Genomic DNA, 26,538 nt, shown 5'->3' with positions numbered 1-26,538 from the left:
CCCCTGATCCAGGGACCACTCACTGGTGTGCTGCTCAGTAAATCACTTGTTGCATTAGCAGTTTCCATCTCCCATCCCAGCTCTGCTTTGTGTTTGCCTCTAAAAGCCGTACAGTGGCAATAAGTGACGTGGAAATAAAGGGCTTTGTCCTCCCCCTGCCCCTGCTCTTCAAAATGACTCGATTGTTGGGGGCTTTGAGCCTACAGGAAAACAGCAGCACTCTCCATGAGGGGGGCAACCCACAGGTGCTGCAGGAGCCACTGCAGTTGCCCCAGGATTCCTTTATTTCAGTGGGGTGAATGTCAACCTCCTGTTGTGACTGCTCTTCCACTCCCTGTCCAGCAGAAATTAACCTGTGCTCTTCCTGGGCATTCCCACAGGGCTAAAAATGCTCCTCAGGGAATGCACTTACTCCTGTTTTGGCTGATTAAGCCCTCTGGTGTCAGTAAATGTGTAGTTCCACAAGCTGGAGCTGATTAGGAAAGCCCAGCTTGCCCTTAGTTCTTCCCCCCGGCAGAGCTTGGTTCCCCATCAGATCACAGAGAGTTTTCCCTGCCCTGCACAGGGATTTTGTCCAGCACTTTGTTCCCTGGAGCAGTGGAAAGGTTGGAGGATTGTGCACCCCACAAGGAGAGAACTGGGGCTGGTCACAGAACTCGGGGCTAAATTCCCTTTCCACCTGCAAGACCTTTGGTAGATCTGGAATTCTTGCTCTGAAGTGGGAGCGTGTGGCATCCACCCATCCATCCACCCATCCACCATCCATCTACCCATCCATCCATCCATCCACCCATCCATCCACCCATCCATCCACCCATCCTCACAGAAGCTGTGCTGCCTTTCCTCTGTGTTAATGCAGGATTTTCCTTAGGCAGAGGGAAGCAGAACAGGAGAGGAAGGGGATGGTTGTCTCCCAAAGCTGCTCTGGTTGGCTCTGCCCCGAAATAAATGGCAATAATTGCTTTTAAAAGTAGACACTCCATCTGTTCTTTTTCCCTGCAGTATTCCCATCCTTTTTCATCTTAAAATCAAGTTTTGAAGTGCAACAACAGCAGCAAGCAGAGACCATCAAAATCACAAGAGAAGCCCCAAAATGTTGGGAAGTTTTATAGAAGTAATAAACCCAGTGCATTTTTTTTTGTTTGTTTGCCTTCAGTAGTTAGGGCCCTTTAGCATTCACATTTTGAAATCCCACTTTGAAGTGTTCGAGCTGGAAACACACTTTAAAAATAAATAGGAACAGAGTCCAGGGTCCCAGGGCTTTGGGGAGGAGGGGGAACAGCACAGGGCTCATGAGGACACGATGGGAATTCAGTGGTGGGACTGAACTGAGGCAGAGGGCAGAGCCTGCCAGGCCTGGGAGGACCAGGGCACGGAGTAAATGGCAGCTGTTTTCTGAATTTTCCATTCTTTATGGAGTTTAGCTCAGCTTAGTTCGTGTCAGAAATCCGTGTGCTCGAGGCACAGCAACCCCCTCGATCTGGAGCGATTTGTGTCGCCCTAAACCCTCATCTCCCTTAATCACAGAGCCCGGGAAGAGATCTCCTCTCAGCTGCAAGCCAGAAATCTCCCCTTGGAAAGAACCCTCCCCCTTCCCTCTGGTGCTAATGGACAGTGACACATGGATTAATAACTGGGAATGTGCCCCTGGATCCTGACCCACTTAGATCCCTCGGTGCAGTTTTCCGGCCCCGTGGGAGCGTCGGTGTCACCTTCGCGCTGTGCTGACGTGTGGATGAGCACGGCTCCCGTGGGTCAGGAGTCTGCATGGATCCATCCTCCCAGGCAGCAGGGATGTGCTGGAGAGAGCACTGCTGCTGCCTGAGGTTCGGGATATTTTGGGGGGATTTTTTTTTGAGGGGATGAGGGAATCTCACTTGGAAAACTAAACCACACACACACACACAAAAAACCCCATTATAAATAGTTTAAAATTAACTGCTAGTTGTGTTTTAAGGATTGGGAAGTGGGTGTTGGAATACATGGATTGTGGAGCACAAGGGCTCTGGTAGGTTGGAGTAGGGGATGGAAGAGGCTTCAGCTTCCTCCTCTCAGCATCTTTGGGGCTCTGCCCTTCAGTCTCTTGTTGTGGGCACAGGGAGGGAGGACTCGGACCTGGCTCTCACAACGTGGATGTTCCAAGGGCTGAAGGTTCTCCCCTCAGGGCAGAGCAGGAATTGATGCTTTCCCAACAAAATGGGATGTAGTGGAAGCGTGAGGTTCTTCAGGCACTGATGATTTGCTCTGTTAATTGACTTTTTTTCCTGGCAGTGTCACCATAAGCCTTTGTCAGGCAGCGTTTCATGGCAGTGATGCCAAGAGGATAGGGGTAAGGATAGGGATAGGGATGGGATAGGGATGGTTCATGGCTGTGTGTTCAGACCTTTTGCACTGTCTGGGCTCTCCCCACCTTTCCTGTGTGCTGAAAGTGCTGAGTGGGTTCCTGTCTGGACAAAAGGCTCTTATCAGGAACACAGCTCATTCCAGGAGCAGGGAATGCCAGTGTTGCTGCTGCCAGGAGGCAGGATAAAAACCTGCCACCACATCTCCCACCAGCATTAAACCAGACAAAAGGCTTTCATCTTCCCAGTCTGAGCACCTTCCTGCTCATAGCTGCTTAACCTGGGACACAAACACGGTGTGGAAGTGCTGGGATGGAGCTTTTCCAGGGTTGTTCCCTGTGTGTTTGCACAGCAGCATCAACTGCTGGGGAATAAAGCCGTGCTGAATTAATTGAATTATTTCAGAGATGAGTTTGGTCCACTAATTCCATATCGATTCTGGGCTTTAAATAGCATTAAGGACCCATGTTAAAACTCAATTAAAACTCAGGAATGCAGTGGTGGGAACGGGGTAAGGTCACACGTGTGCAGGAGGTGGAATAATGCAACTGTTTCCACTGACAGGGGTCTGTATCTGGTGTAATGGGAGCTAAATTGAATCTGTGTTTAATCTGATCATCGGCTGCCCCTTCTGTGAGGAAGAACAAGGTGGAATTAATGAGCCCTGAGGAGGTCTCTGAGGTCTGTGTGGATACAGGGACCAAGTAATTGAACTTGTGCTCCCTTGGGCAATACTGGAGTGTGATGTGAGTAGATGGCTGAGGTGGCTCGTGCTGGCCAGGGCAGCCCCGGAATCTGCAGCAGGGATTTTATTAGTGACGTTCCCCAGTTTTCTTCCCACTGTGCAGTGACTCACAGGGAACCTCCTGGCAGAGCCATCGTACACCTGGTGTGGTGGTTCCTCTGAACACACTGCAGGGCCAATCTTCTTCACCAAACCATTACTGCCAGAATTAACAGGGCTTGGAAGGTGCCGTTGAGGCGGAGCTGTCTGCGGGGTGTTGATGGGTAGTTGGGATAACAGCAGGTGGGAACTGGGATTAAGTGTTCCAGGGAGTGGGATGAGTGTGAGGAGAGCCTGGGATTGGGGCATACCTTCATACACAGACTCATCTGCACTCCAGTTGCACTGACATCACCCTTTGTCTTACTTAGAGGTCTCCTCTCCCTGTTCAAGCTGTATTTTATGGGAACATCTCCCCCTCGGATGTTTGAGGGTCAGATCAGCAGTGAGAGCAGATAAATCTTGCATCCAGTGTTGTGCAGATGACTGGAGCTTCTCAAAACCCAAAGTTGTACACGATGGTGGGAAATAAATGATCCCAGATCTCCTAAATGGGGGTCATTGGGTGGATTCTTCTGGCCCAGCCCCCTGGGGGGTTCATCAGACACCTCTCCCCCTGCTCTGCTCTGTCCCATCAGAGATACCACAAGCACAGAGAACATGTCCTTTTTCTGCAGAGTCCTGGTGGTCACTTGGCTCCCCCTGAGCTGCCATTCCACGTTGCCAGGCCGTGCCAGGGCCCTCTGGAAGTGGCTCTGGGCCGTCTGTTCCATTTGCATCCCCGCAGGGAGAATTATCAGTGGCTTTCAGGAGCGGGGCGTGAAGGGGCACACTCTGTTCCTTTTCCCTCTCCTACCTCTTTGGGACCCGTTGCCTTTTCATTTTTGCTTTATTGGATTATTAAAAGGCTGCCAGCTGGCTGTAGGTAAGTGGGGGTTTTCTCTGCTGCAGTCTGCAGAGAACAGGCATCAGTGTGGAGCCATTTAGTCCTGGCAACTGCTTCCTACTTTTCCAGATGATTCCAGCCAGCTCTTTTTGTGTTTAGCCTATTGTCAGATGCAGCCACAAAGGCCCAGGGTATTAATCCTGTCATCTGTTCAGTGTGTGGAGCTGCTGAGTGGGCTGTGCCGTGAATGAGGAGCTGGAGGTGCAGGGGGAGAGCAGGGATGGGGCGTGGGCGTGTTCGGAGCGTGTTCGGAATTCGTGCCTCTTTCCCTGGCATCGCTGATTGAATGTGAAAATTCCCTTCTCGTCCCCAGGGAGGGGAATGTGCAAGTGCAGAGGTCTGATGGTGTGAGGGCAGGTGGAACTGGGGCAGGCTGGAGTGGTGGAATCCTGAACCGTGCTTGGAGCAGACAGAGCTGAGCATTCAGCACTTGGTGAAGGACTCGTGTCTGCCCCGTCCTGTGGTTACAAACCAGTCTGGGGGATTGGCCTTTAACTGGATCCAGGGGAGAAACCATTTCCCTAAACTCCCCCCCCACCCCTCAAAACATTTGTTTGGTTTTTTTTTAAATAACAATTCCACAGATCTAATTTGGAACCAGCACAGCTGAGGGCACCATAACGAGTGTCTGTACATCGAGTGATAGGAACTTCTTAAACCAGGGCAGCTGCCAAGGCATCCTCACCGTGGAGCTTCTGCTCTGAGAGGATCCAGCCAAACTGCTGCCTCCAGGCTGCTGCTTTCCCACCTGGAGACTCAGAACAGCACTCCTTGGGCCCTGCAGCTTTGAGATGCCGAGCACCCCGAAGCAGAGGAGGTTTCTGAGCGTGAGTGGCAGGAGGAAGGAGCTGCTGTGCCTCTCAAACCCCCCAAAAGCCTGTGTTGTTTTTGGGAGGGCTCGGACAGGAGGGGTTTGGTGCTGGCATTTCCAGATGTGTTCCCAGCCAGACACTGAGCATTAGCAGTGCAGAGAAAAATGCGTGCTCGGGCTTCCAGTGGGAAGCAACAACAGCAACAACAAAAAGATCCTTGCCATTTCTTGCAGCTGGAAAGTGATGCCAGGAGCTGTTATTTCAGACAACAAGAAGTCTGGATTTCTCTGTGTGTGTGTGTGAGATGCACCTTTGAATGTGTATCAGGAAAATCTACCCAGAGAAAATGCAGAGCGTAGAAAGTAGGTCTGACTGTCACTTCAGTGAACACCAAGTGTGTTTTGGAAATGTCTTCGTGTGTTTCTTTTAAAAAACAAACAAACAGCAACAAAAACAAAGACAAGAACAGCTGCTTGTGGATAAATATACCCTTTTTTTCTGGGTTTGTGCTTCCCATTGCAGCAGGTGCCAGTTTTTCTGGAGTGCCTGAAGAGCAGGAACATCTCCAGAAAATGCTCAGGTTACAACACCTGGATAAAACCCTCCTGTGCCACTTTTGTAGGGACATGGTCAGCAGAGGGCAAATGCCCTGGGGAACTTGTGGTTGCCAAACTTCTCCAGCTTGTTTTTATATGTTTGGCCAAATCCTCAGCTCGCTGGAGGGGGGATATTAAGAACAGCAGCAGCCCTGAGAGCTGAGCAGTGGTTTGTTGAGAAGTTCTGCTTGGACAGGGCATAATTAATGTGATTTTTTTCCCAGTGACCACCCTTAGGTCCCCTAAAAAGCACTGGCTCGAGCTGGAAGGAAGGGCACCTCTGAAAGGATGCTCCTGTGCCTGGGAGTGGAATGGAACAATGTCCAGTGAGCCCCAGCACAGCTGATGGGCTTGGTTTTGTTTATTAAAGCCAGCCCTTTGTGCAGCAGCAACGGAAAATCCTATTTCTGTACCCATAAAAACTTTGCTCCCGTGGTTGTTGTTATTGGCAAACTCAGTCCCTTTGGTGTTGATGGAAAAGTATTTACTGGGCAGGCCTGCATGGTTAGCAAGCTTCATCTGCTTTCATTGTGCTTTGATGGGCACACAGGGTGCTGTGGGACTTGGGGTGTCCTCCCTGAATCCCTGTTCCCAGGCTGGTATCCCTGTCCTGCAGCGTGGACAGCCGGTGTCCCTCCTGTTCAACCATTCCCAGGCCCAGCTGGATGTGTGGGATCAGCCAGCTGACAGTGGCAGTGACACAGAACTGCTGCAGAAGGATTAAAAGGAGCTCCTCTAACAAATGCAATTGCACAAACACGCCTGAGCCCTGTGTGCTGTTTGATTCCTTCCCAAGAACAGCCATTCCTCAGGGCACTGCCTGACAGACACATCCAGGAGCCTGGGGCATCCTCTCTGAATCCACAGTGCCCTGAATCCACAGGCACTAATATTGGCCTTCAGATCCCTCTTAGGAATGGTTATCCCTGCAGGACTGAGAGGATTCCCTGCCAGGCGGTGATTTTGGGGCTGGCAGAGCTTTGGTGCCGTGCAGACCTCCCAGGCAGCTGGCACTGCTGCCCTGGCTCCCTGCCCCTGTGCCCAGGGGTGTTTCTGCCCTCTGCTCTGTGGAAGGATCCTTCTGCAGTGGGGGATCCTCCAGGAGGAGGAAGCTGTTGTGGTTTTGACTTTGTTTGTCCACGAGGCAGGAGCTTTGCAGGCGTGCACTGATGGAAGGGGACAACCTTTGTTTGATGGGACGTGAGGTTGCTCTTCACTGAATAAATGACCAGTGTTAGAGTTAAAACCTTGCATGTTTCTCTTTCCTCCAAACCCCGTGTCCCACCTTTTTAAGGGCATTTAGCCTGAAATCATCAGCTGAGTTTTTAAGAAAACCATTAAATATTCAGAAGTTCTCAGTGAGGCTCAAGATAAAGGATTAAATAGCCCAGAAAAGCTGCTCTTTGACTTTCCCAGCTCCTGCCCCTCAGTGAAGACATTCCCTGGGGTATCCCACGAGGGAACTTGTGCACAGGTAACTGTGCTCTTCCTCACAAGAGCACATGTTTAACTCATGTTTAACTCAGACCATGCTCATCACAGTGTGTTAAAAATGCAGGTGGCATTGCTGGTGTCAGGAGGTTTTTATCAGCCAGGCCCCATCACAGGGAGATGTTGCAGAGGGGGCACAGTGGAACCTGCTGGAATGCCAGGGACACCTCATCCCCTGCTTACATCCAGTCCTAAAGATCTCCTGGCCCTCAGTGGGAATGTGAGGTTTGCAGACCCCTCGGCAAGGGCGAGGTGTTTGGTGGAGCCCCTGGAGCAGGGGTTGTGTCCCTGTGCTCAGCTCCTGCCCCTGCAGTGTTCCCAAGGGGAATTCACCTGGTGTTTTCAGGAGTGGGGAACCTCTGTGGGCACCTTGTTTTTAGAAAAGGGATTCAAGGGAGCTGCAGGACAAACATCTCCCAACATTTCTCCGCGGGCTCTTTCCCAAGGGCCTGGATCAGAGTTTCCATAAGCACCACTGATGCAGCCACGGAGGGCAGGGCCTGGTTTGGCCTCTTTTCTCTCCCCCCAGCTGACTGAACTTTGTTTTCTTGCCTTTCAGTCCTTCCAAGGAAGCCAAGGACGTGCTTATCTCTTCAATTCCGTGTGAGTACCTCGTGCGTGGCACCCGTGACGCGGGGATGGGTGGGATCAAAAACCCTCGTGAGGGGAACCCAAAAGGAGAGTTCCCCTTAAAAATCCTCTACCTGGGGCTCAGGAGCTTGGTGGAAATGTTTAAAGAGAGAGGCAGGAAGTGGCACTGATTCATATTTGATTCCTGGTGAGGTTGCAGATGAGCAGTGAGGAAAAAGGTGAATTTTTTTTCATCATCAGATTGAGAAATAAGAGCTAATGGATGAGTCACTCTCTGCTCCAAGGATGTAGCTGGACCAAAGAGCCAGAATTCCGTGAATGCAGAGATAAATGATCTCTAAATACGCACTTTTTAGAGCTAACATAAACCCCAAGTCTGATTTCCCAGCGACTGAAAATAGTTTGGGTGAGGTCACTGCTGGGATGTCTCTCACAGGAACTGCTGATTTCGGTTCCATTCTTCAGTTTTTCCATTTGGGAAAGCAAAAGCACCATTTTATCAATTTGAAGCTGAAAATCTCTCTCAAATGCCTAATTAGCACGAGCGACTGGAGTGTTATTAATCTCCTGCTCGGAGCTTCTGGAATAAAAAAAAATCAAAAATCTCATTTTCCCTTTTTTGCTCCGCTCTGGAACTGCGGGGGAGATCTTTGGGTTGTCCCGAACCTCCCGCTTACGTTTTTAGGGACTGCAGTAAATCACTGGAGGGTTTTTGGTGTGGAAAAGCACTAATAGGGAGCCTCTCTGCTTTCCCCCCCCAGAGTTAACGTGGGCTGTGGCCCCGCAGAGGAGCGGGTGTTATTAACGGGATTACATGCGGTGGCAGATATTTACTGTGAAAACTGCAAAACCACGCTGGGGTGGAAATATGTGAGTACCACGGGGTCGTCTGCGTTGCCTGGGGACAGCTTTGGCTCCAGCCCTTTCCCAAAGGTGTTGATGTCACGTGGAAGGACCATTAATTTGGGCCCCCCTCCCCCCAAGTGCAGGTTCTGATCTCGGTTCCGTTTCCCCTCCCGCCCTGTGTTCGTTGCATCCGCTCAGAGCAGCTCTTTGTGCTGGATGTGATTTTTTTGAATTAAGAATTGTTAAGAATATGCACCCACAGGCCTGGTTTTGGTGGTGCTGCTTACCACAAACGAGGATAAATGTGGTTCCTCCTGTCTGGTTTTTTCCCTGGATGTGATCAGAGTAATGCAATGCTCCGTTAATCCCGTGTCCTTCCCACTGGAAACGCTGTTGACCGTGGGTTTATCTGTTTGCCGGCTCTTGCTCTTCATAAATTCAATTAGTTTCAAATAAAGGCTGGTGTTACATCCTAATTTGTGCTCCTGCAGGCACACTGGCTGGCCCAAATGCTCTGACCAGTGTCTGAACAGAGCCCCATTTTGTACAAAATATTCTTCTCTAAATCAGCTGAAGGGCTGTGAACAGGAAAACATCAAAAATTGATGGGGGTGGAATCCATGCAGAAACACAGCATGGATCCCACAAATGGAGCAGGACACCAAGTACATCAGTTGAGTTGGTGGTAAACAAATGCCAGTATTCCATAAGCAGCAGTGAGCCCAGGCCAGCAGGGAATGACCTTTCAGGTGAGTTGCAGGGAGAGCAGCTGAGCAGGGCTGAGCCGGTGTGGAGGGTGCAGCCTCAAGAACTGAGTCCCTCCTGCTCAGGGCCATCAGGGATCCCAGGGATTGCCCTCTCCAGCTGTGCTGTGTGGAGGCATTGGGTGTTTCCAGAGCTGTGACCACGGATCTGTGCAGAGCTGCTCCTTCTGCTGCTCCAGCTCCACAGGAATTTACCATAACCCATCCCATTCCCAGGGCTGGTGGTTTCACACGTGCTCCATCAGAAAACCTCTGCATTCTTCACAAACTAATAAATTCTCCCTGGAGAGATAAACCCTGGGGTTTATCACCAGTGATTCCTAAATCCTTGGTTAGTTCCAGGAGCCATTGGCCTCGGAAATCTGCACCTTACATGGTGTCAGTCCTTTTTTCCCAGCCTGTAAAGACAGCCAGGAGCAGGGCTTAAGATTCTTCCCACATCATTTCCCTGACAGCCAAGGGGAACACCTGCACTTTTACTCCCTAGACAAGGCTAAGTCTTGCACCAGCATTGATCCATAACTCTGATTTCCCTCCATCTCATTCTTTCTCCTTTTCTTTTTCCTTTTTCTTTGTTATTTTTTTTTCCCAGGAACACGCTTTTGAAAGCAGCCAGAAGTATAAAGAAGGCAAATACATCATTGAACTAGCTCACATGATCAAGGATAATGGCTGGGATTGAGTGGGGGAGCCCAGCCCTAGCAGCGTGTACGACAATGCCATCCAACAACCGAACATTGTACCCGAGAGTGAGAGAGTGACTGAACGCTTGGTTCCATGCATTTAGAGGCTCTGCAACCCGGGAGCATCTTCACACCCTTCTCCATCTTTATTGGTGACTGGCCTCTAAATTCCTGTCTCTCTGTCTCTTTGCTTTGTATCTGTTTGTGAGTTGACCCTGGCTGCTTCTCTCTCTGTCCCGGCTCGGAGGATGCACCGAGTGCCGGAGCCATTCCCTGTGCCCAGTGCTGGAGGAGGAACCGCCCGTGCCCTCTGCGGTGGCGTTTTGACCATGGAGAGCTCTCGGTGCTGGGGGGAGGACCCAAGGTTTGGGCAGCAGGAGGAGGAGGAGGAGGAGGTCCGAGGGGGTGGGCCCCAAGGGAATCGTCACAGGTTGACCCTGCACTTCTCCTTTCGGTCCTGGTTAAGCAAGGCTTGAAACTTTCACTCCGTGTCTGAGTGGACAGACCAAATACCTCACGGCTGCGCCCCCTCCCCGCCCCAACCCGCTGGCTGAGCACAGGTCTGCCCCCACCAGCCACTTGCAATCTGTGTTGTGTTTGCTGTTTGTGAACTCCTTGTTGGAGGGGGCAGGGCCCGAAGGCTGCAGAGATTTCCCTGCCTCTCCTGGGTCTCACCAAACCCCCCCGGAGCTGGGCCATGGGGAGCCCCCTCAGTGGGCTGTGGGGATGAGCTGTGGGGAGCCCCCTCAGTGGGCTGTGGGGAGCACCCTCAGGGCTCAGGAACCACATCCTGACTCCTGAGCCCTCAGAGAGGGGGAGAAAACCACTTCAGGCACAAGGAGGCTGGAGCTGCTGCAGCTCAGAAGATGCAACAGGGGTGAAAAAAAGGCATATGTGAGGCAAGAAAGGAAATTCCCTAGAGGAGGGTGGGGACAGACTTGGTAACAGAGGGTACCCCTTGATTTCCTGGCCTCCCCTGAGCACCCTTGGGGGTGTTTCACCAACCCTTCACAAGTGCAAGGAGGAAAATGCTGTTAGAGGATCTTTTCCTCAAATCCCAGGCCCCAGCCGAGGTCTCCTTGTGGGAGCCTGGCAGAGAAACGGGGAGAGGAGGGAGCAGAGGACCTGGTGGTTGTATTGCACAGGTGGATATTTCGAGCCATGAGGTGTCCCCCCCAAAACCTTCCCCCCTTTTCCCGCTCCCAGAAGCCTGTTTGCAGGCACAGGGGGGGAAATGGGATAGGAAGAAAAGAACTTAAAAACCTTTCCCCTCCCCCTGAAATTATGCCTTGGAGTTTAAAGCAGGGGGTAGATTGTGGGCAGCAAAACTGCAAGGGGATGAGTCCCTGCCATTTGAATTTTCCCATTGTGATTCCTGAGGACCTTCCCGAGGCGGATGGAAGGGAAGGGGCGTCGTGTGTGAGAGGGAAAGGCATAAATGACAATGTGAAGTTTGCTCTGCAACAGCCCAGCCAGGAACTGGTGCATAACTCAAGACCGTTGAACTGAATTAGTTTTTATCTCTCTGAGTGAATTTTCCTTTTGTTTGTGGAATTCTTTCAAGTAGGTTCATCCATGGGGGGGTTGGAAATCTTTCTTAATCCAGAAGGAAAGAGCATTGTGCAGGGGGTTGTGACTCCTTACGAAACGGGAGCTTTGGAGCTGTAAGCTGGTGCTGCTGGATTCCACCCCGAGAGGCTCCGAGCAGGATCAGGCCTGGGGGGCTGCTGGGACAGAGTCCCTTTGGTGGTGAATTGGGTGGGAATGTGAGCAGAGACGCCCCTGAGTGTTGGGTCCTCGTGCTGAAACCCAAACTTGAGGAAACAAAGGCTGTTTTTTCTCTCGAACCTCTGGTTTTGACAACTTGGAGAGGGAAGGGAGGTGGGGGCTGGTCTGGCTCCTGCAGTGGGTGGAGCTGGATCAGTTTGGGACCAGCCTGAGGTGGCTTCTGCCCTCACCCTTCTGCTGTGGCTGTGTAACAGTTGCTTCAGCTTTCGCTTCTGGTCGTCCCTGCTTCCATCATCCACATTCCCCTGAGGTAAAAACCTACTAGAAATCAAAAATTCCACAGCACCCACTGTGTTGTTTACTCTGGCACTGAGCTGCTCCCGTTTCCCTGTCCTTTGCTTGGGGATCCATGACAATCTATTGGGTTTTGGGTAGTGGGAGGTCATTTCTGTTCTTCAAGGAGCTCTTGAAGTCTCCACAGAGACAGAGCCTTTAAAGGGGTCTGGTTGGAGCTGGGAGGAGTAAGGGATAATCCCAGATCCTGTGAGTTTGAGGAGAGCACCCAGGGGCTCATCTTTTGATGCTGGTCTTTGGAGTGATTGCTGATAAAAAGTGCTTTAAAAGGCAGGGCTGTCTAGAGGACTGCTCTGAGAAATAAGAACTGCAGAGAGCTGGTTTTCATCTCTATATTTGGGACAAGAAAGGACAGTGATCCATCAGATGGGGCTGTTTTTAACTGGTCACAGGTGTTGGGCTTTTAATGGCAACCCGTCTAAGCTTGAATATGAGATCTTAATCTGCTTTTAATTGGTTTTGTCCCACCAGCATCCGCAGAGTCACCCACTGCTGAGAGTGACAGGACAAAGCCTGTGTGGCTGTGACTGTCCCCAACCCCCAGGGGATTCCCTGGGGGGTGCAGTGCTCTGCACAGGGACACCAGGAGAGATGGGCTGGGGATTGTTCTCTGCTGGCTGCCCAGGGAATCTCAAGTGCTTCAGTGCAGCCCTGGGAGCAGGGCTGGGATCTGTGCTGGGGCTGCCAGGCCTTCACCTGGCAGGGTGGATGGAGCCAGAGCACGACCAAAGAGCCTCAGTCAGCACCCCCTGCTCCTGGGGGGCCATCCCTGAGGGGCTGGAGCTGGGACAACCAGCTGGGAGATGTGGCCCATGGAAAAACCTCCTTGGCCAGGCAGTGCCTGAGCTCGTGGTGCTGCTTACCACGGGTGCCATTCCTCGGGGAAGCACAGGCAGCAGTGGGTTTTCCATTTGTTTTGGCGTGGCAGCCTCGTGTCTGACAAGCTGTGAGTTTACACCCCCCCTCCCTCCCTCCCTGTCCACCCCATAGCTCAGACTTGAGTTTAAAAGTTTAAAACTTAAGTTGAAAACTTTTAAGTTTTAAATTGGTTTTCTCCGGTGGGTTATCTGGTGGCGTGAAATCCCCGTCCCTGTGATAAATATTCAGATGATAATATATACAAAGCAGAAAAAAAAAAAAGAAGAAAATATCCCCAGACATTATCTTGTGAAATATACTTTTGTAAATAATATTTAATTTAAAACAAACAAACAAAAAATAATAATATATTTGGTGCTGTTTTCTCAGAGCCCCCTCCCTGAGAGCACTTTTCCTGTTGTTTATAAATGATGCCGTTTCCTCCCGGAGTTGTCGGAAAAAACAAAGGGAAACAAAACTCCCAATCTGCGTCGCCCTCCGAGGCCGCTCCGATTTCCCTGTGTTTGTGGTGGGAGAGGGGACTCCCCCTGCTCCCCCCTGCACAGCCCAGCAGAGCAGGGGGCAGATCCAGAGGATCCAGGCCTGGAATCTCCCCTGGCACCAGTTTTGGCTGGAGTGAAGCAGATCTGGAGAGGGGATTGAACGTGAGCTGCAGCCCCCGAGGCGTTGGAGGCTCGAGGGGCAGCAGGGAGGGAGGGAGGGAGGGGGGAGGTTTTTAACCAGTCCTTGTTTTTAAACTAAACCACAAGTCTCTGGACATGGATCCTGGTTTTCTTTCTGAGGTTTATTTTTATTTGTTGTTGTTGGTTGTTTTATGATTTTTTTTTTTTTTTTTTAAAACCAGGCTGCTACATAACAAATTAGAGTAAAAGTTTACCTCTCTGGCAGTAAAGTTCATTTATTTTGTTCTCCTTTCTGTCTTTTATCTCCCCTGTTCTCCCCCCCTTCTTCGTTTTTAATTCACTGGGTCTCTTGTTTATCCCAAAGTGGACCAACAGCACAAACCACTGGGCTGTGTTTTGCTGGGCAAGGAGCAGTTTTCAGTGCTCAGTAACTGTTGCAAGCTCTTTAAAAATCTCTGCTTTTGGTGCACACGATTTAAAAACACACAGGGAAAAATAAAAACAACCCAATCCAAACCAACCGACCCTACGAGCGAAGCCCGTTGTTCTCGTGCCGGTCAAGTGAGAATTCCCTCGGTGTCTGCACCTTCCTGACTGCTCTGTGAGTGAGTGGCTCACGCATTTCCACTGCACTGCCTTGTTTTTGGGGAGCAGCGTCGTGTTCTGGCCCTGGGGTGAGGAGGGGACACCACCACCCACCCTGTGGGATGAGCAGCTTGGAGACAGCCCGAGCTCGGCTCCGTGGGGAGCTCTTCCCAGCAGGTGAGAGGCCTCAGCCGTTCAGTGCTCAGAAACAATCAGGTTAGACAGGGACAATCCTTGTTCTGTCGCAGAACCCTCGTTTAGAAAAGGATGAGCGGAAGAGGGGAAACAAAAATCATCCCGAATTCAGAACAAAAAATAAAAAAAAAAAAAATAGAATAAATCAGCGTTATTTAAAAGCAAGCAGAATGGCATCGTGTCAGGTACAACCACCGGTGAGCTGTTCCCATCGTCCCAGCTGTGTGTATCCTTCGTTTTGTTCTCCATAAGGAAATGGGAATGCTTTCCCCACTGACAAAACTAAGGACGATATTTCCAATACCAGCCTGTCTGTGGATGCTCTTGTGTTTACAAATTGTGTACACTTTCATTTCTTGGATCTTATTTTTAAAAATTTTTTTCTTTTTTTTTTTTTTTTTGGTGTATCCTTTCAGGTCATTTGCTTCGGTCAGAAATGCAATTGTTTGTTTTCCAATCGTTGGGTTTCACCTTTTCCTGTGTTTGTACATTGTATATAGTTCTTCAGTATTAGAGGGAGGCGTATTGTTTGTCATATTTACAATATGTGTTGGTGCTCATTTGAGAAAATAAAATTTTCAAGTACTAAAGGTGCTGGTCCATGGCCCTGCTTTAACCTCCCGTGCCGGCTGCAGTCTCAGAGCTGCTCCCAGCTGGGATCCAGCATTCCCAGTTCCTGGAGCTTTCACCTCGAAGCCGCTGCGTGGTCGGGCTGAAGGCGGCACTTTGGGTATTTGGGGGATGAGCTGATGTAAAATCCCTCTTCATCCAACTGAGGGCAGCTGGGACCTGTCCTGGTGCCCTGTGCCAGTGCCCAGCAGGGCTGTGAGTGCCCTTAATTCCACCGTGTGTCTGAAAAAGCAACTTAACCCTCTTTGGAGAGGCCAGGGCAGGGCCCTGAACTCGGAGCCAGCTCAGGCCACGGCAGGAAGAGCTGGAGCTGAGAGGCTGGAGGAGCTGGTGGGGGTGACTGTGGGAGGTGAGGAGGAGACAGAGGGGTGTGGGCAGAGGTGGTTGGGGGCCAAGGAAGATGTGGCTGTGAACTGATGTCCCGAGGGTGCTCATCCAAAGGTGCTCATCCCGTGGGCAAACAGGTCCAGCAGTGGGACAGTCAGTGCAATGGCTCAAGGTCACTGGAGTTCCTGGTTTCACCAAAACCCTGCGGTGCCATCCCTGGCTCCAGGCCTGTGTGGGCACGATCCTGTGGTCATGGGGATCTGGAGGGATAGGGAAGGCCCGGTGGGATGGAGGGAAGTGGCAGGCGTGGTGGCCCTTGGCTGCTCCTGCCTGGTGGGAACAGCTGTTATTTACCAGCCGGTTGTGTAAGTCCTGCAGGGAAATTCCCCCAGGAAGATCTCGTGCTCAGTCGGTGTTTCCCACCCCGAGCATCCAAGGAGCAGCAGGAGGGATGACTCGAGGGCGTCTCTGAGCAGCAGCCCAGGGCTCTGCAGGAGGGAGGGAAGGAGGAAGGGGTGCTGGGTCCTCCTCGGGCCCCACGAGGTTCTGCAGGACTCACCCTGACCTTCCCCCGTGGCCAAGGAGTGACAGCTCCTGCCCCCCGTCCCACCCTGCCCCTCACAGCGAGGACGGTCCCAAGCTATAAATACAGCAGTGCCAGTGCCCTTTAATCCCGGTTCAAGGCAACTCGACACTCCCGCTTTGCTTCCCAGCCCCTTTTTTTTGGGATGCTGGCCCTGGGGGGGGATGCTGCCGGTTTGTTCTCCGTGGGTTCACTCGATCCCTCTCCTCCTTTCCCGGGTGAGCCACTCCAGGCCTGGCCTCACTGAGGGCCCTGGGCTTCCCCCACACCACCTCTCCCGGTGGGAACACAGCTCCAGCCTGGGCAGGAGGATTTTCTTGCTGACAGGGAGGATTTACAGGAGCCTGTTGAGGCTGCCAAACACACCAGGGTTATTTTTACCCGGCTCCAGAGTGGGGTATAAATAGTGCCGAGGCCACTCTGCCTTGCTGACCGAGAAATGTCCCACAGAAACAGGCCAGGAAATGTCACCTGGAATGTGCTCACCCCAGGGTGACCCTGCCTGGCTGCAGAGAGGGATCCCCAGGGGGGGAACAACAGAGCCCTGGTGCCACCCCTCAATGTGGCCCCCAATCCCCCAGCCAGGGGGGTTTCTGCTCTCTCAGAGCTTTTTTTGGGGGGTCTGGGGGCGTTGGGAGCACAAACCTTGCCCAGGCCATACAGGGGGTGATCACACCTTAAATCCCTGCAGGATTGATTCTCCCCAGGGTTAAATCTCTCCATCAGTCAGGGCACCCCAAGTCTGAACAGGGGGATCATCCCTGGGAGGGCAGGCCCTGGGGGGCTCAGGAAAGGCTGCTGCAAGGACAGCAGGGACAGGGGTGACAGACATCGCTGCCCTGAGCCTGTGAAAAAAGACTGCTGGAGGTTTTCCAGCCTGCCCTGTTATTTATGGCTCAGGATCAAGCAGCTGCTCCCGGCGGGGGCTGCCCCACAGCCCGTTCGTTCCCCATCTATGGAAACTTCTGATCAGGTGAAGTGAAATGCTGGGGGGGGAAAAAAGAATGAAATCCTTTAGCAGGGGCCCGACCTCGCCCCCTGGAAATGTGCCCCTCGGAGAAGGGCTCTGGGAGAGGCTTTGGATGCCTGACAGGAATAGCAGGAGGCTGGAGGAGCGCTTTTATAAAGCTCTGCTTCCTCGTGAAACCCAGACTGGTGTTTTCTTTTCCACTTGGACACGGATTTTCCCATAATTGTGCTATTTTTATGAAGGTTTCAGACAGAAGTGAAGGGCCTCTCCCAGCCCAGCGCCGGTGCCAGAGGAGCTGCGAGGCTGGAGGGTTCAGCTCTGACGCAGGTTCCCCAGCTCTGCCAAGTCCCTGTGCTGGCAGATGTCCCCCCAGGCTCCAAATGGGGGGGGTTTGCTCCATCTCTCCCTCACAGGAATGGATTTTTTTGGAGTTTCCTGCCTGGAGACAAACCCTGGGGCAGTTCTGTGCCAACCAGGATGCCCTGGGGGAAGAACAAACCAGGGGTGCCTCAAAACTGCCACAAAAACTAACACCTCACCTGGCAATACCAACCTCCACCTGACACACGAGGGGCCTTTGTCTGCCCCAGGGCAGCTCATCAGCACCCAATCCCTGCAGATGAGGTGCCACTGAGGTACCAGCTGTGCCCATCACAGGGGCCTCCTCCAATCCCAGGTTTTGCTGCTTTCTGGAGAAGGCAGGGTATATATCTGCTGCTTTCTGGGAAGCCAGGCTGTGTTGCTGCTGGGAGGGAGCTTTGTCTGTGGTGCTGGTGCTGCTGCTGGACCCTCAGCTGTGTTTTGGTGCTCACTCCTGGCCCCTGCTCTGGGTGTTGTGGGGGGTCAGGGGAAGGAGCCAGGTGGGAGCAGGTTTTACAGGGGAGGGAGTGAAGTGGCTGGGGGGGATGAATCTCTGTCAGCTTTAATTTGGGGTTGGGTTCCTGTCTGAAAGCAGGATTTGAGCTGCTGTGTCTCTGTTATCAGGGCTGCAGGAGGAGGTTGTGGCTCTGGTGAGGGATTGTCGATGTAATTCCCTTTGCAGGCCCGGGGAGGTGAATTTAATCTTTAAAACACTGAAGCCTGGTGGGAATGAGCTCCTCTGAGCTGGGAGCTGCCAGTGAGACAGGAATAATGTCCTTTATTAAATCCCAGCCACGTCATATGTGGGGTTCCTGGGTGTCCCTGGTTGCATGGCCCTTCCCCTGGTCCCTTCCCACCTGGGGGCTGCTGTGGAAGTCAGGGCTGTTGATTTTCCCCCTGGGTTCTCAGCAGCTCTGTGGGGCTCCATCCACAGCAGAGGCTGTTGTTCCCCTCCTCAATCCCTGCCCCTATCCCAGCAGCCTCAGATGTCCAGGGATTTTCTTTGGCTCCCTTTGGGGTCTCCATGGTGCTCCCTCCAAGAGCTGCTGAGCAAATCCCCTCGTGCCAAACGTGGATCTCCCCCAAACATGGATCACTCAGCCCAAACTGGGCCCTTGTGCTCTTTGAACCTTCCAGGCCAGGCCTTGCTGGGCTAGTTTTTGGGAGCTGCTGCCACCAATTCCCGTCACAACCCGGCTCTGAACGTCCCTGTGTGCATCCCACGGCCTGGGTTCCCAATCCAAAACAATTTGGGACTGTTTGGGATTTTGATCCAGGCAAGGCTCAAGCCTTGGGAAAAGCCCAGCCTCGGTGGCTGATGGGGACGAGGCTCCCTCTGGATTAGCTGCCCACGAGCAAGAAAAGCTATTTTGAACCAGAGGCTGGGAATGTTTGAGCTAATCCCAGGTGGAAGCTGATTAAGGGCTCTGGGGGGGAGATTTGGAGCAGATCCTGGTGGCACAGGGAGCCCTCTGGTCACGTTCCCCAGCTCTGCCTGCCCCAAGCACCCCGCTCCCCACGGAGGGAGGGGAGCTCAGCCAGGCCCGTCCCAAGGTGGTGGAGGGGATTTCATTCCCCAAACTCCCAACAGGGGCTGTGGAGCTCAATCCTGACCTTTGGCAGCTCTTGGAGCAGGGGAGGGCAGAGCTCTGTGCTCCTCTCCAGGCTGGGGAGCAAAGGAGGCACCTTCCTGAGTCCTTCACATCACCCTGGCAGTGCCAGGGCAGGGGCAGCCCCTGGGAAGAGATTGCAGGTCTTGTGAGCAGCTTCCCAACCACAGAAATGCTGAATTCCTGCCCCCCATCCTGCCCAGCACCCCCAGCTGGGTAAACAGCGAGCAGGGACGGGGCTGCAGCGTGTCCAGATTAAAGGGAAATCAAAATTAATCTCCCTGGACTCTGGGGATCTCGGAGGTTTAGCTTTTTTTTTTTTTTTTACCTTTTTTTTTTTCCTCCTGTTCATTCATTATTTTTAGCAGATGTTTCTTTATTTTTAGCTCCTCACAAAGGGCAGCAGGTACTGGAAATCCCATTCCCATCCCAGCAGCCTGGTCATGTGGGCAGGAGAGGGATGGGAGGAGGGATGTGGTGCCCGAGCAGCTCCAGCTTGGGAAGGATGTCCATGGTTGGCACAGTGAGGGGCTCTGTGGGGAAAACACAGGCAGCAAAAATGGTTTGGATGTCACCTGGATGTAAAAAAGGTCTGTGTTTTCCTCTGCTTTTCCACCTCCTTTCTGCCAAGGGGGATCCAGGGAGACCCAGGCTGGCACAGCCTGTACCCAGCTGAGCAAACCCGGAGGAAAACTGCAGGATTTGGGATTTTTTTTTAAATTCCTGGATGTTTAAATTCCAGCTGTTTGTGCAGAAATTCCTGCAGGTCTCAGGGAAAACAAACCTGGCTGTAGGGTGGCTGTGCCAGCCAGAGCTGCTCAGAAAGGAGAAAATGAACCCCCACCCATTCATTAATGAAGGGTAAAGGATCTGAGTGGTGCTGTGCTGGGAAACACTGGGAATGTTTTGACCCCAGAGATCCTGTGGGATTCCCTCATGGAGGAGCCTCTGGCACTGCTGGGCTGGGATGACCCCCCAAAAAATCAGGGTTTGCCTGTGGGCAAAGGGAACTGGAGCAGGGTTTGGAGCAGGGTTTGGAGCAGGCCAGGAATGACCATCCCCAACAAACAGGGGTTTCTTGGCTCACCTGGTCAGGCCAACCCTCAGCTGTGCTCAGCCAAAAAAGGAGGTGAATATTTAATGAACTCATTTTCAGGTGCCAGAGGTTCATGCTCTCAGTTGTGCTAAATACCAAGATTCTCACCCCAAAAAACCCCTCCAATCTCAGCAGTCCAAGCAGTCCCTCAGTGCCTGTGAAGGGAACAGAGGGCACATCGGCTGTCAGGGAGCAAATCCAGCTCAAAGCCAGCAAAACACCCAGTTCTTCGGCTGAAGTCATGAAAGCTTTGGCTGAGCTAAAAAGGCAGAGTGAAGAATGGTTTGAATGTTCTCAGGAAATCCTTGGATGAGATCAGGAGGAGCCATCAGTGAGGATGGACAGGGATCCTTCTCCAAACAAAGGCTGATCCTGAGTAATTGCAGTTCTACAAACAGAGTTCCAAAATTCAGTAACTCCCCAAAATTCAATAACTCCCCAGCAGCCAGGGCAGCATCAAGCCCCGGTGTTCAGTGCAAAGGTGGGTGGAAGGATGGAAAATAATTAGGACCCTGGCAGTTCCAAGCTTCATTTTCTAATCCCCATTGTCCTGGAGCCATTGTGTATTTAACAGGTTTGTTCTGTGCTGATGGGAATGGCTTTGCCAAATTCCAGGCGTGCTTGGGGACCGGGCCTTCTCCAGCTTTGTTCTTGGGAATTAAAGGATACACACAAGGATTTTTTTTTTTTCCTCCCTGAATATGCTCACTTTTATTTTTCACAAAGTTAAAAGCTGCTTGCTTTGTAGATTAGGGAGGTTTTTTTACATCAAACTGTAACTTAATATAATAACTAGGAGGGAGATTTTTATTAGGAGGAGCATCTGAGTGGCTCTCAGACATCAGTTAACCCTTCAAACACCACGAGCCAGGAGTGTTGGGATAACAACTTTATGGGGAGCAGAGAAGTGGGTCAATTTGTTCATCAGGCCATGAGTACCTTCCCAGATTAGCCATCAGCTCCCTCATTCACTGCTGAGCTCCAAATCCCAGGGTTCAGTTTAGGGAGCGAGCCCGTGCTGGGCCAGCACTCAGCACTGCTGGGAACGGGCTCAGGCTGCAAAATTTGGATTCAGAGCTGTGTGGATTTAGGGTTTTAGCTTGCCTGTTATAGAAATAAGAAACAGATGGGATTTGCAGGCCTGGTTGGGACTCCACACTTCTCATAAGGTCAGCGTTGTTTAAGTCCAACCAGATTTCCAGGCGGATTCGTTCCTGCCTCTCCCTGCCTGCCTGAGGCACTGATGCCAGCAAAACTCTCCCCAGGGCTGGAATCCTTGGAAAAAAAAACCCTTAAAACACTAAAGATGTGCTGTGTGTCCTGGAAAAGAAATAATATTACCCCTGGTGCTGCAAGCCACGTGGAATTCGTGGCCACTGGGAACGTTTGTAGTCAGGGCCAGAGAGGTCCTCAAAATGCATTCAGGCCTCAAAATTCCCATATTTTTAGAATTTTATAGCTGAGAACTGTACAGGGTTTGTTTTTCCATCTAAGGAGGGTTCTGTGAGACACGTGGAAGGGCAGGGCTGGGGGGATTCTGAGCAGTTTTCACACAAAAAGAGCATCTTGCCTCAATTTGGGGGGGGCTCCACTCCCCGGGGCAGAGCTGGCAGATGAGTTCTGAGGTAAGCGATGGTCTCCTCATCCACCTCTGGCAGCATCACTGCAGCTGAACAAATTACTGAGCTTGGTAGTGAAAGAACAGGCTCAAAGTGCATTTTTCAGAAGGTTGGGTTGGAGTGTCTCAGGGTCCTGTGTGGATTTCAGACCTAAATATAATTTCAGATAAGCCTGTTGAGCCCCTGTGGTGGTGCAGAACTGGCTGTGGTTTGTTCTTGTGTGTCGCTCACCGGTAATTCCTTGGAAAGGAGAATTTCCTGAAGGGATTCCACTTGTTCCTGCTGACTCGTGGAGGTGGTTTTAGCTGGAAAAACGGGATTTACGAGAGCACAGCGCTGAGGAGTCACAGCCAGGCGTTGTCTCCAGTGCTGCACAGCTCAGTGGATTGCCAAGTGCTGGGCAGAATAAACAGCTGCTGTTCCCAGGGGGGTGTGCCCTGCTGCCTTTGCCAGGGATGCCCAGAGCTGGAGCATCCAATGGGAAAACACTCCAGTGTTGGCTGGCCTAGCTGGGACAAGGACAGTGCCTGGGGACAGCAGGAGCTGCAGGGAATGAAGAGCTAAAGGAGGGCAAATGGTCAGTCCATCAGGACTTCCAGCCTGATGTGGGATCAGTGGGAAGAAAATGGACTGCACATTAAAATTCACCAAGGAGCACAATTGAAGATCCATGAATAACAGGGCCACAGTTATGCAGGACTGGGGATTTGGAATTGGTTTTGTTTGTTTTTGTTTGTTTGTTTGGGTTTTTTTTGCAGAGCTGCTGGAAGAGGTGAAGTCATGAGCAGGACATGTGTGGCTGCCACACGCTCTGCCCTCCTCAGTGTGCTGATGACACCTGAAGGTTAAACACAGGGACCAGAGGATATGGGGAAGTGCAGCCTCTGGGCTGTGGATTCCCAGAGAAAAGATGTTTTTTGGGATCTGTTTGCTAGGCTGGTGTCCTTGTCCCTGGCTCTCGAGGCTCAGTGTGGGAAGGAGAAGGTTCAGGATTTGTTGGGTCTCTCTGGGGGATGTGGCACTCGGGGGGTCTCACTCTGAACACCCTCTGTGGTTGCTGTAAACTCCTCAGGTCGCTGGGTCCTGAACCACCCAGCAATAAACTGGGCCCAGAGGGGTGCAAGGTGGGGGAAGTTGTCCCTGGGATGTGTGACAGCATCTGTGGGAAGGGATAGGAGGATTCCAGAGCTGCTTTTTGAGCCTGAATTGAGCTGCAGGAACCTCAGGCTGTGGAAGGGAATTACAGGTGAGCCTCGAGCTGCAGCCCGTGGGGAGTGCCCTGGGAAGGGAAGGGAGGCAACGGGCACCTCCAGTTCACCACTAATTGCAGGAGAGCATTAAGGAGATCTGGCTTTTCTTAATGACTTCCCATGAGAAAAGCCCATGCCAAGGGGTTAATTCTTCCCCCACGAGGTTAATTCTTCTGTGCAGGAGGACAGAGGTTGGGAAGTCAGCTGCTGTTACTCCGTGGTCTTAATATAGAACAAAAGGGTAGTATTTTGTCCCAGATTTAACAGCTGGGGAAATAAAACCCCTCTGGATGGCAGGAGGTGCTGTCACACACGACAGGGCAGTTCCAGGACAGTTCAGGACATCTGCTTGTTTTACAGCCCTGGAAATACATTAAAATCCCAGCTACGGTGCACTCAAATGGGAATGCAGAGCCTGAGTGAATTATTGATTGTTTTTCACATTTGATAAGGAAGCCAGGAGAGAACTGATGGCTGATATACAGAAATAGATTAGAAGCCTCCCATGGGCTGTAACAGAAGTGCAAGCATGAGAAGGTCTTAAAATAGCCACAGCTTTCACTTCTGGAGGTACGGAAGGCCACGAATTAGTGAAATACTTCAGGTGGGGATCCAGGGGGTGGGTCTGGTCCGTGACCCATGGATTTTTTTCCCTGTTTTCTCTCAGTGTCTGTGCTAAGTGCCCATAAACTGCCTTCCTTCATCTCCTCGGGCAGGCGTGGGAAGAAAATGTTCCAATCTAACAGGAAAGCCTCAGACAGCATTTAAAGATTGAGGTGTTCTCCGATCCACCCTTCCCCGGTCTCCGGGGAGACCGTTCCCGTGCCAGCCTGCATTTATCTATCCCTGCAGGGATAATTCCACTGATCCAAGGGGCTGCTCGGAGGATTTGCTGTAAGTGCTTTTTGGTTTTTTTTTAAACCACAGAGAGTGGTTTCAGATCTTTGGTGGTGGCTTTGTAGGAGCGTGGCTGGATCGTTCCCAGCCCTGAGCTCCTCACCTGTCCGGGTTGTGTGTGCAGCTGATGGACAGATGGACGGACAGCCCGTGCTCTGTGTGAGAATGCAAACAGCTGAGCCAGAGCTTAATCCTCCCCACCAGCCCTGACCTTTTTATTCATGCCTGCACCGGGCAGGAGCAGCAATCATTCATGGCTGTGGCCTGGGAAACAGCTGGAGAGAAACGCTGGAGTTAAATTTAAAAACGGTGCTGCGGGCGTGTTTTTTGCGTGTGTGAGGGGGCCAAACGAACAAAATCACTTGCCAGCCCATCACAGGCCAATTTTAAAGAGGAATCAGGTTTTTAAGAACATCAGTTCAGGCTTGCATGGCAGGTCCCTTGTGCTGAGTGCAGTGAAGGTTGTGCAGGAACATTTGCAGAACTGGGGCGCAGAGACCTGAGGGTGTGAGTGACTCAGGGCGAGTCAGGGCCGTGGCCACGAGCACAGACACAGCTCCAGCACCCTGGGAATGGGAATGGGAATGGGCTCAGCAGGAGCTGGGCAGGGCTGTCTGGCCAAGAGGCCAAGCAGTTGCTGTGGCAGTTCCCTCACCCCCCGTGCCGGGGGATGTGGCTGAGGAGCCTCTGCAGGGGCTGTGTCGTGCTGTGCCCTCAGCACAGATGGAGCTGCAAATCCTTTCCTGGCACAGAAATAGCCGTGTTTTATCCTAGCAGAGCAATTCCCACCCTGGATCTGGCCGTGCACTGTCCCTGGCCCCCTGCAGAACAAACCAGGCTAAAGCAGAGGAGCAGATTGACATCAGGGCTGCGTTTCCTGCAGCCTCTTTGAGCAGGAACCTGTGAGCGCACTCAGGAGGAACCTGGCTGTCCTGGCAGGAGGATGCACTGGAGAAACTGCTGTTTTCCATGGAAAATCTGGCCATTATATAAGAGAAAGGCTATGCCATCTGATTCTGTCTTCGAAAAGAAGGAATTTTTAAGAAGCAGAGCAAAATTTGAAATAAAACGCGTCGATTTGTAAATGTTTGGTAGCAAAAGGCGCTGCAAGACAGCAGATGGAGCTGTGAAAGGGGGTTTGGTTCTCTCCTGTCTAACACCTCCTTTCTCCAGCACTCTTCCTCTGTTTTAAGAATAACACTCCCTCAATAATGACTCACAACCAGTGCCACAAAAATCCTGGCTGTGGGAGAAGCTGCTGCTCGTCTGACGGGAGCTCAGGGAACACGGGCTTGTTCTGTCTCTGCTGAAATCACAGCTCGGGGATGGCTCTTCCAGAAAGTGGCCCTGCTTAGAGATTCCAGGCACGAGGCAATTATCTGTCTTGCCTTGCTCAGTGTAATTACTAGGTGTGGGTTTCTTCCTGGGCACCGAGGGGTGCCATGCTCGGTGTGGAATGGACCTTCTTGTGCAGAGCAAGGAGGTGAAAATTCCCCAGGAAGTCAGGCCTCCCCTCTGGGAAGATGGATAAACCCGTGGTGTACCAGCAGGGACTGGAATATTCCCCATATCCTGCTAGATCTCTGCTAATCAGAAAAGAGAAGATATCCTCTGCTCAGAAGGGAATAAAGACATCCTCGGGGATAATCCGGGAGAAGCAGCTGGCAGAGCTACAGCCCTCTATCACCTCATGGAATTTGCAGTTCTGTCGGAAGCTGAACCTTAGGAAAGGAGCAGTTTCAGACAGCCTGGCTGCCTGAGGGTGATGGAGCTGCCCTGTGCGATGGAGTTACTGCCAGAGCAGCTGCAGGGGTAGAAACACCTTTTTTTTTTCAATTATTGGAGCAGGGAATCGTGCTGGGATTCCTGGATTCTTCCCCCAGCTCTGCCTTTGATTTGTGGTGTGTGCAGACCCCTTAATTTGTGTCTGTTCTCCCCATCTGTGGAACTCAGATAAGATCACGGGGGAATTGCAAAGTGGGATTCATTAATGTTTATTAGGCAGAGGGAAATCCTTCAATGAATGGCGCTGTATTCCGGGAGGACAAAGTTCAACGCTGCAAAGGGGTCGATTAAATCCAAGTCTGCTATTTCCAGACTGGGAGGACAAAGAAAGAGAATGGGAAAACCTTACCTAGGCCTGTGTCTGCCAAAAGCTGTCTGGGATTTAAATAGAGCCAAGCAGACTGTGCAGATGTGAGCACATAAATGCGAATCTCCTGAAACCATTAAAGATTTCTTGGTAAATGTACACCAAAGAAAGCGTAATGAGGACGTGTTTGAAGTTTCCAGTGGGTATATGATCACCGTGAGCTGGGAGTTACCAGTGGCAACGTGGCATCATGAGGCAATAAATGTGGGATTTCCCATAAAGGGATGTAACAACATCCAGGGAATTGGCACGTTCCACTGGATTGGGTGAAGGAATCTCTCTCAGTTGTGGTGCTATAAATGAAACAGTCACTGCAACGCTGTCACCTCTCTGTAAGGAAGGGCAGAAACCCAGCTCATCAGGGGCATTTTACAGTGCCAGTTTGTCGACAGACTAAACAAATGTTTACAGGTTAGACACAGCTGAAGGTGGCAGCTTTTGGAACATCTTCCATCAGAGCGCATGTTCCCGGTGGGGAAATATTCACACCCCGTTGTGCCAGAAAAATTGATTTTCGGTAACCAGAGCCGGTGAGTGGCCTGAATTCGCTCCTGGTGTGACAATGAATTTATTGCGTGATTCTTGTCGCTGATAGAGCCCAGTGGAGGGTGAAACAACACAGCCAGGGTGTGTGAGGGCAGCAAAGGCTGACAGAACACATCAAAGCTGTGCTGTGGGGCAGATGGGGTTTGGGTGCAGCCGCCAGGGAGCTGGGCCGCGTGTTCAGCGTTCAGCGCTTGCCACCTTCAGGCTTGATGTGGATCCACGGGCGGTGCTGCAGAGGAGGCACCTTAATTCCTTCATCACACGGAGTTTTGGTGTTGC

At 51.7% G+C, this 26,538-nt stretch overlaps 1 protein-coding gene across 1 annotated transcript in view; it reads left to right on the top strand.

Annotated features, from left to right (window-relative positions):
* YPEL2 (yippee like 2) overlaps positions 1-14,809 on the top strand; it is a 34,235-nt gene extending 19,426 nt beyond the window's left edge. The window contains exons 3-5 of the mRNA XM_050321739.1: positions 7,531-7,574; positions 8,324-8,432; positions 9,765-14,809. Of these exons, the coding sequence (XP_050177696.1) occupies positions 7,531-7,574; positions 8,324-8,432; positions 9,765-9,854 (243 nt within the window). The 3' untranslated portion in view covers positions 9,855-14,809. The remainder of the gene's footprint in view (positions 1-7,530; positions 7,575-8,323; positions 8,433-9,764) is intronic.
* Positions 14,810-26,538: the final 11,729 nt, after the last annotated feature.

This window comes from Myiozetetes cayanensis, unplaced genomic scaffold (assembly GCF_022539395.1).
Source record: "Myiozetetes cayanensis isolate MyiCay16 unplaced genomic scaffold, myiCay2020 scf27, whole genome shotgun sequence".
NCBI lineage: Eukaryota > Metazoa > Chordata > Aves > Passeriformes > Tyrannidae > Myiozetetes > Myiozetetes cayanensis.
The sequence above is the reverse complement of the archived record's forward strand: the minus strand, read 5'-3'. Positions and strand labels throughout refer to the sequence as shown.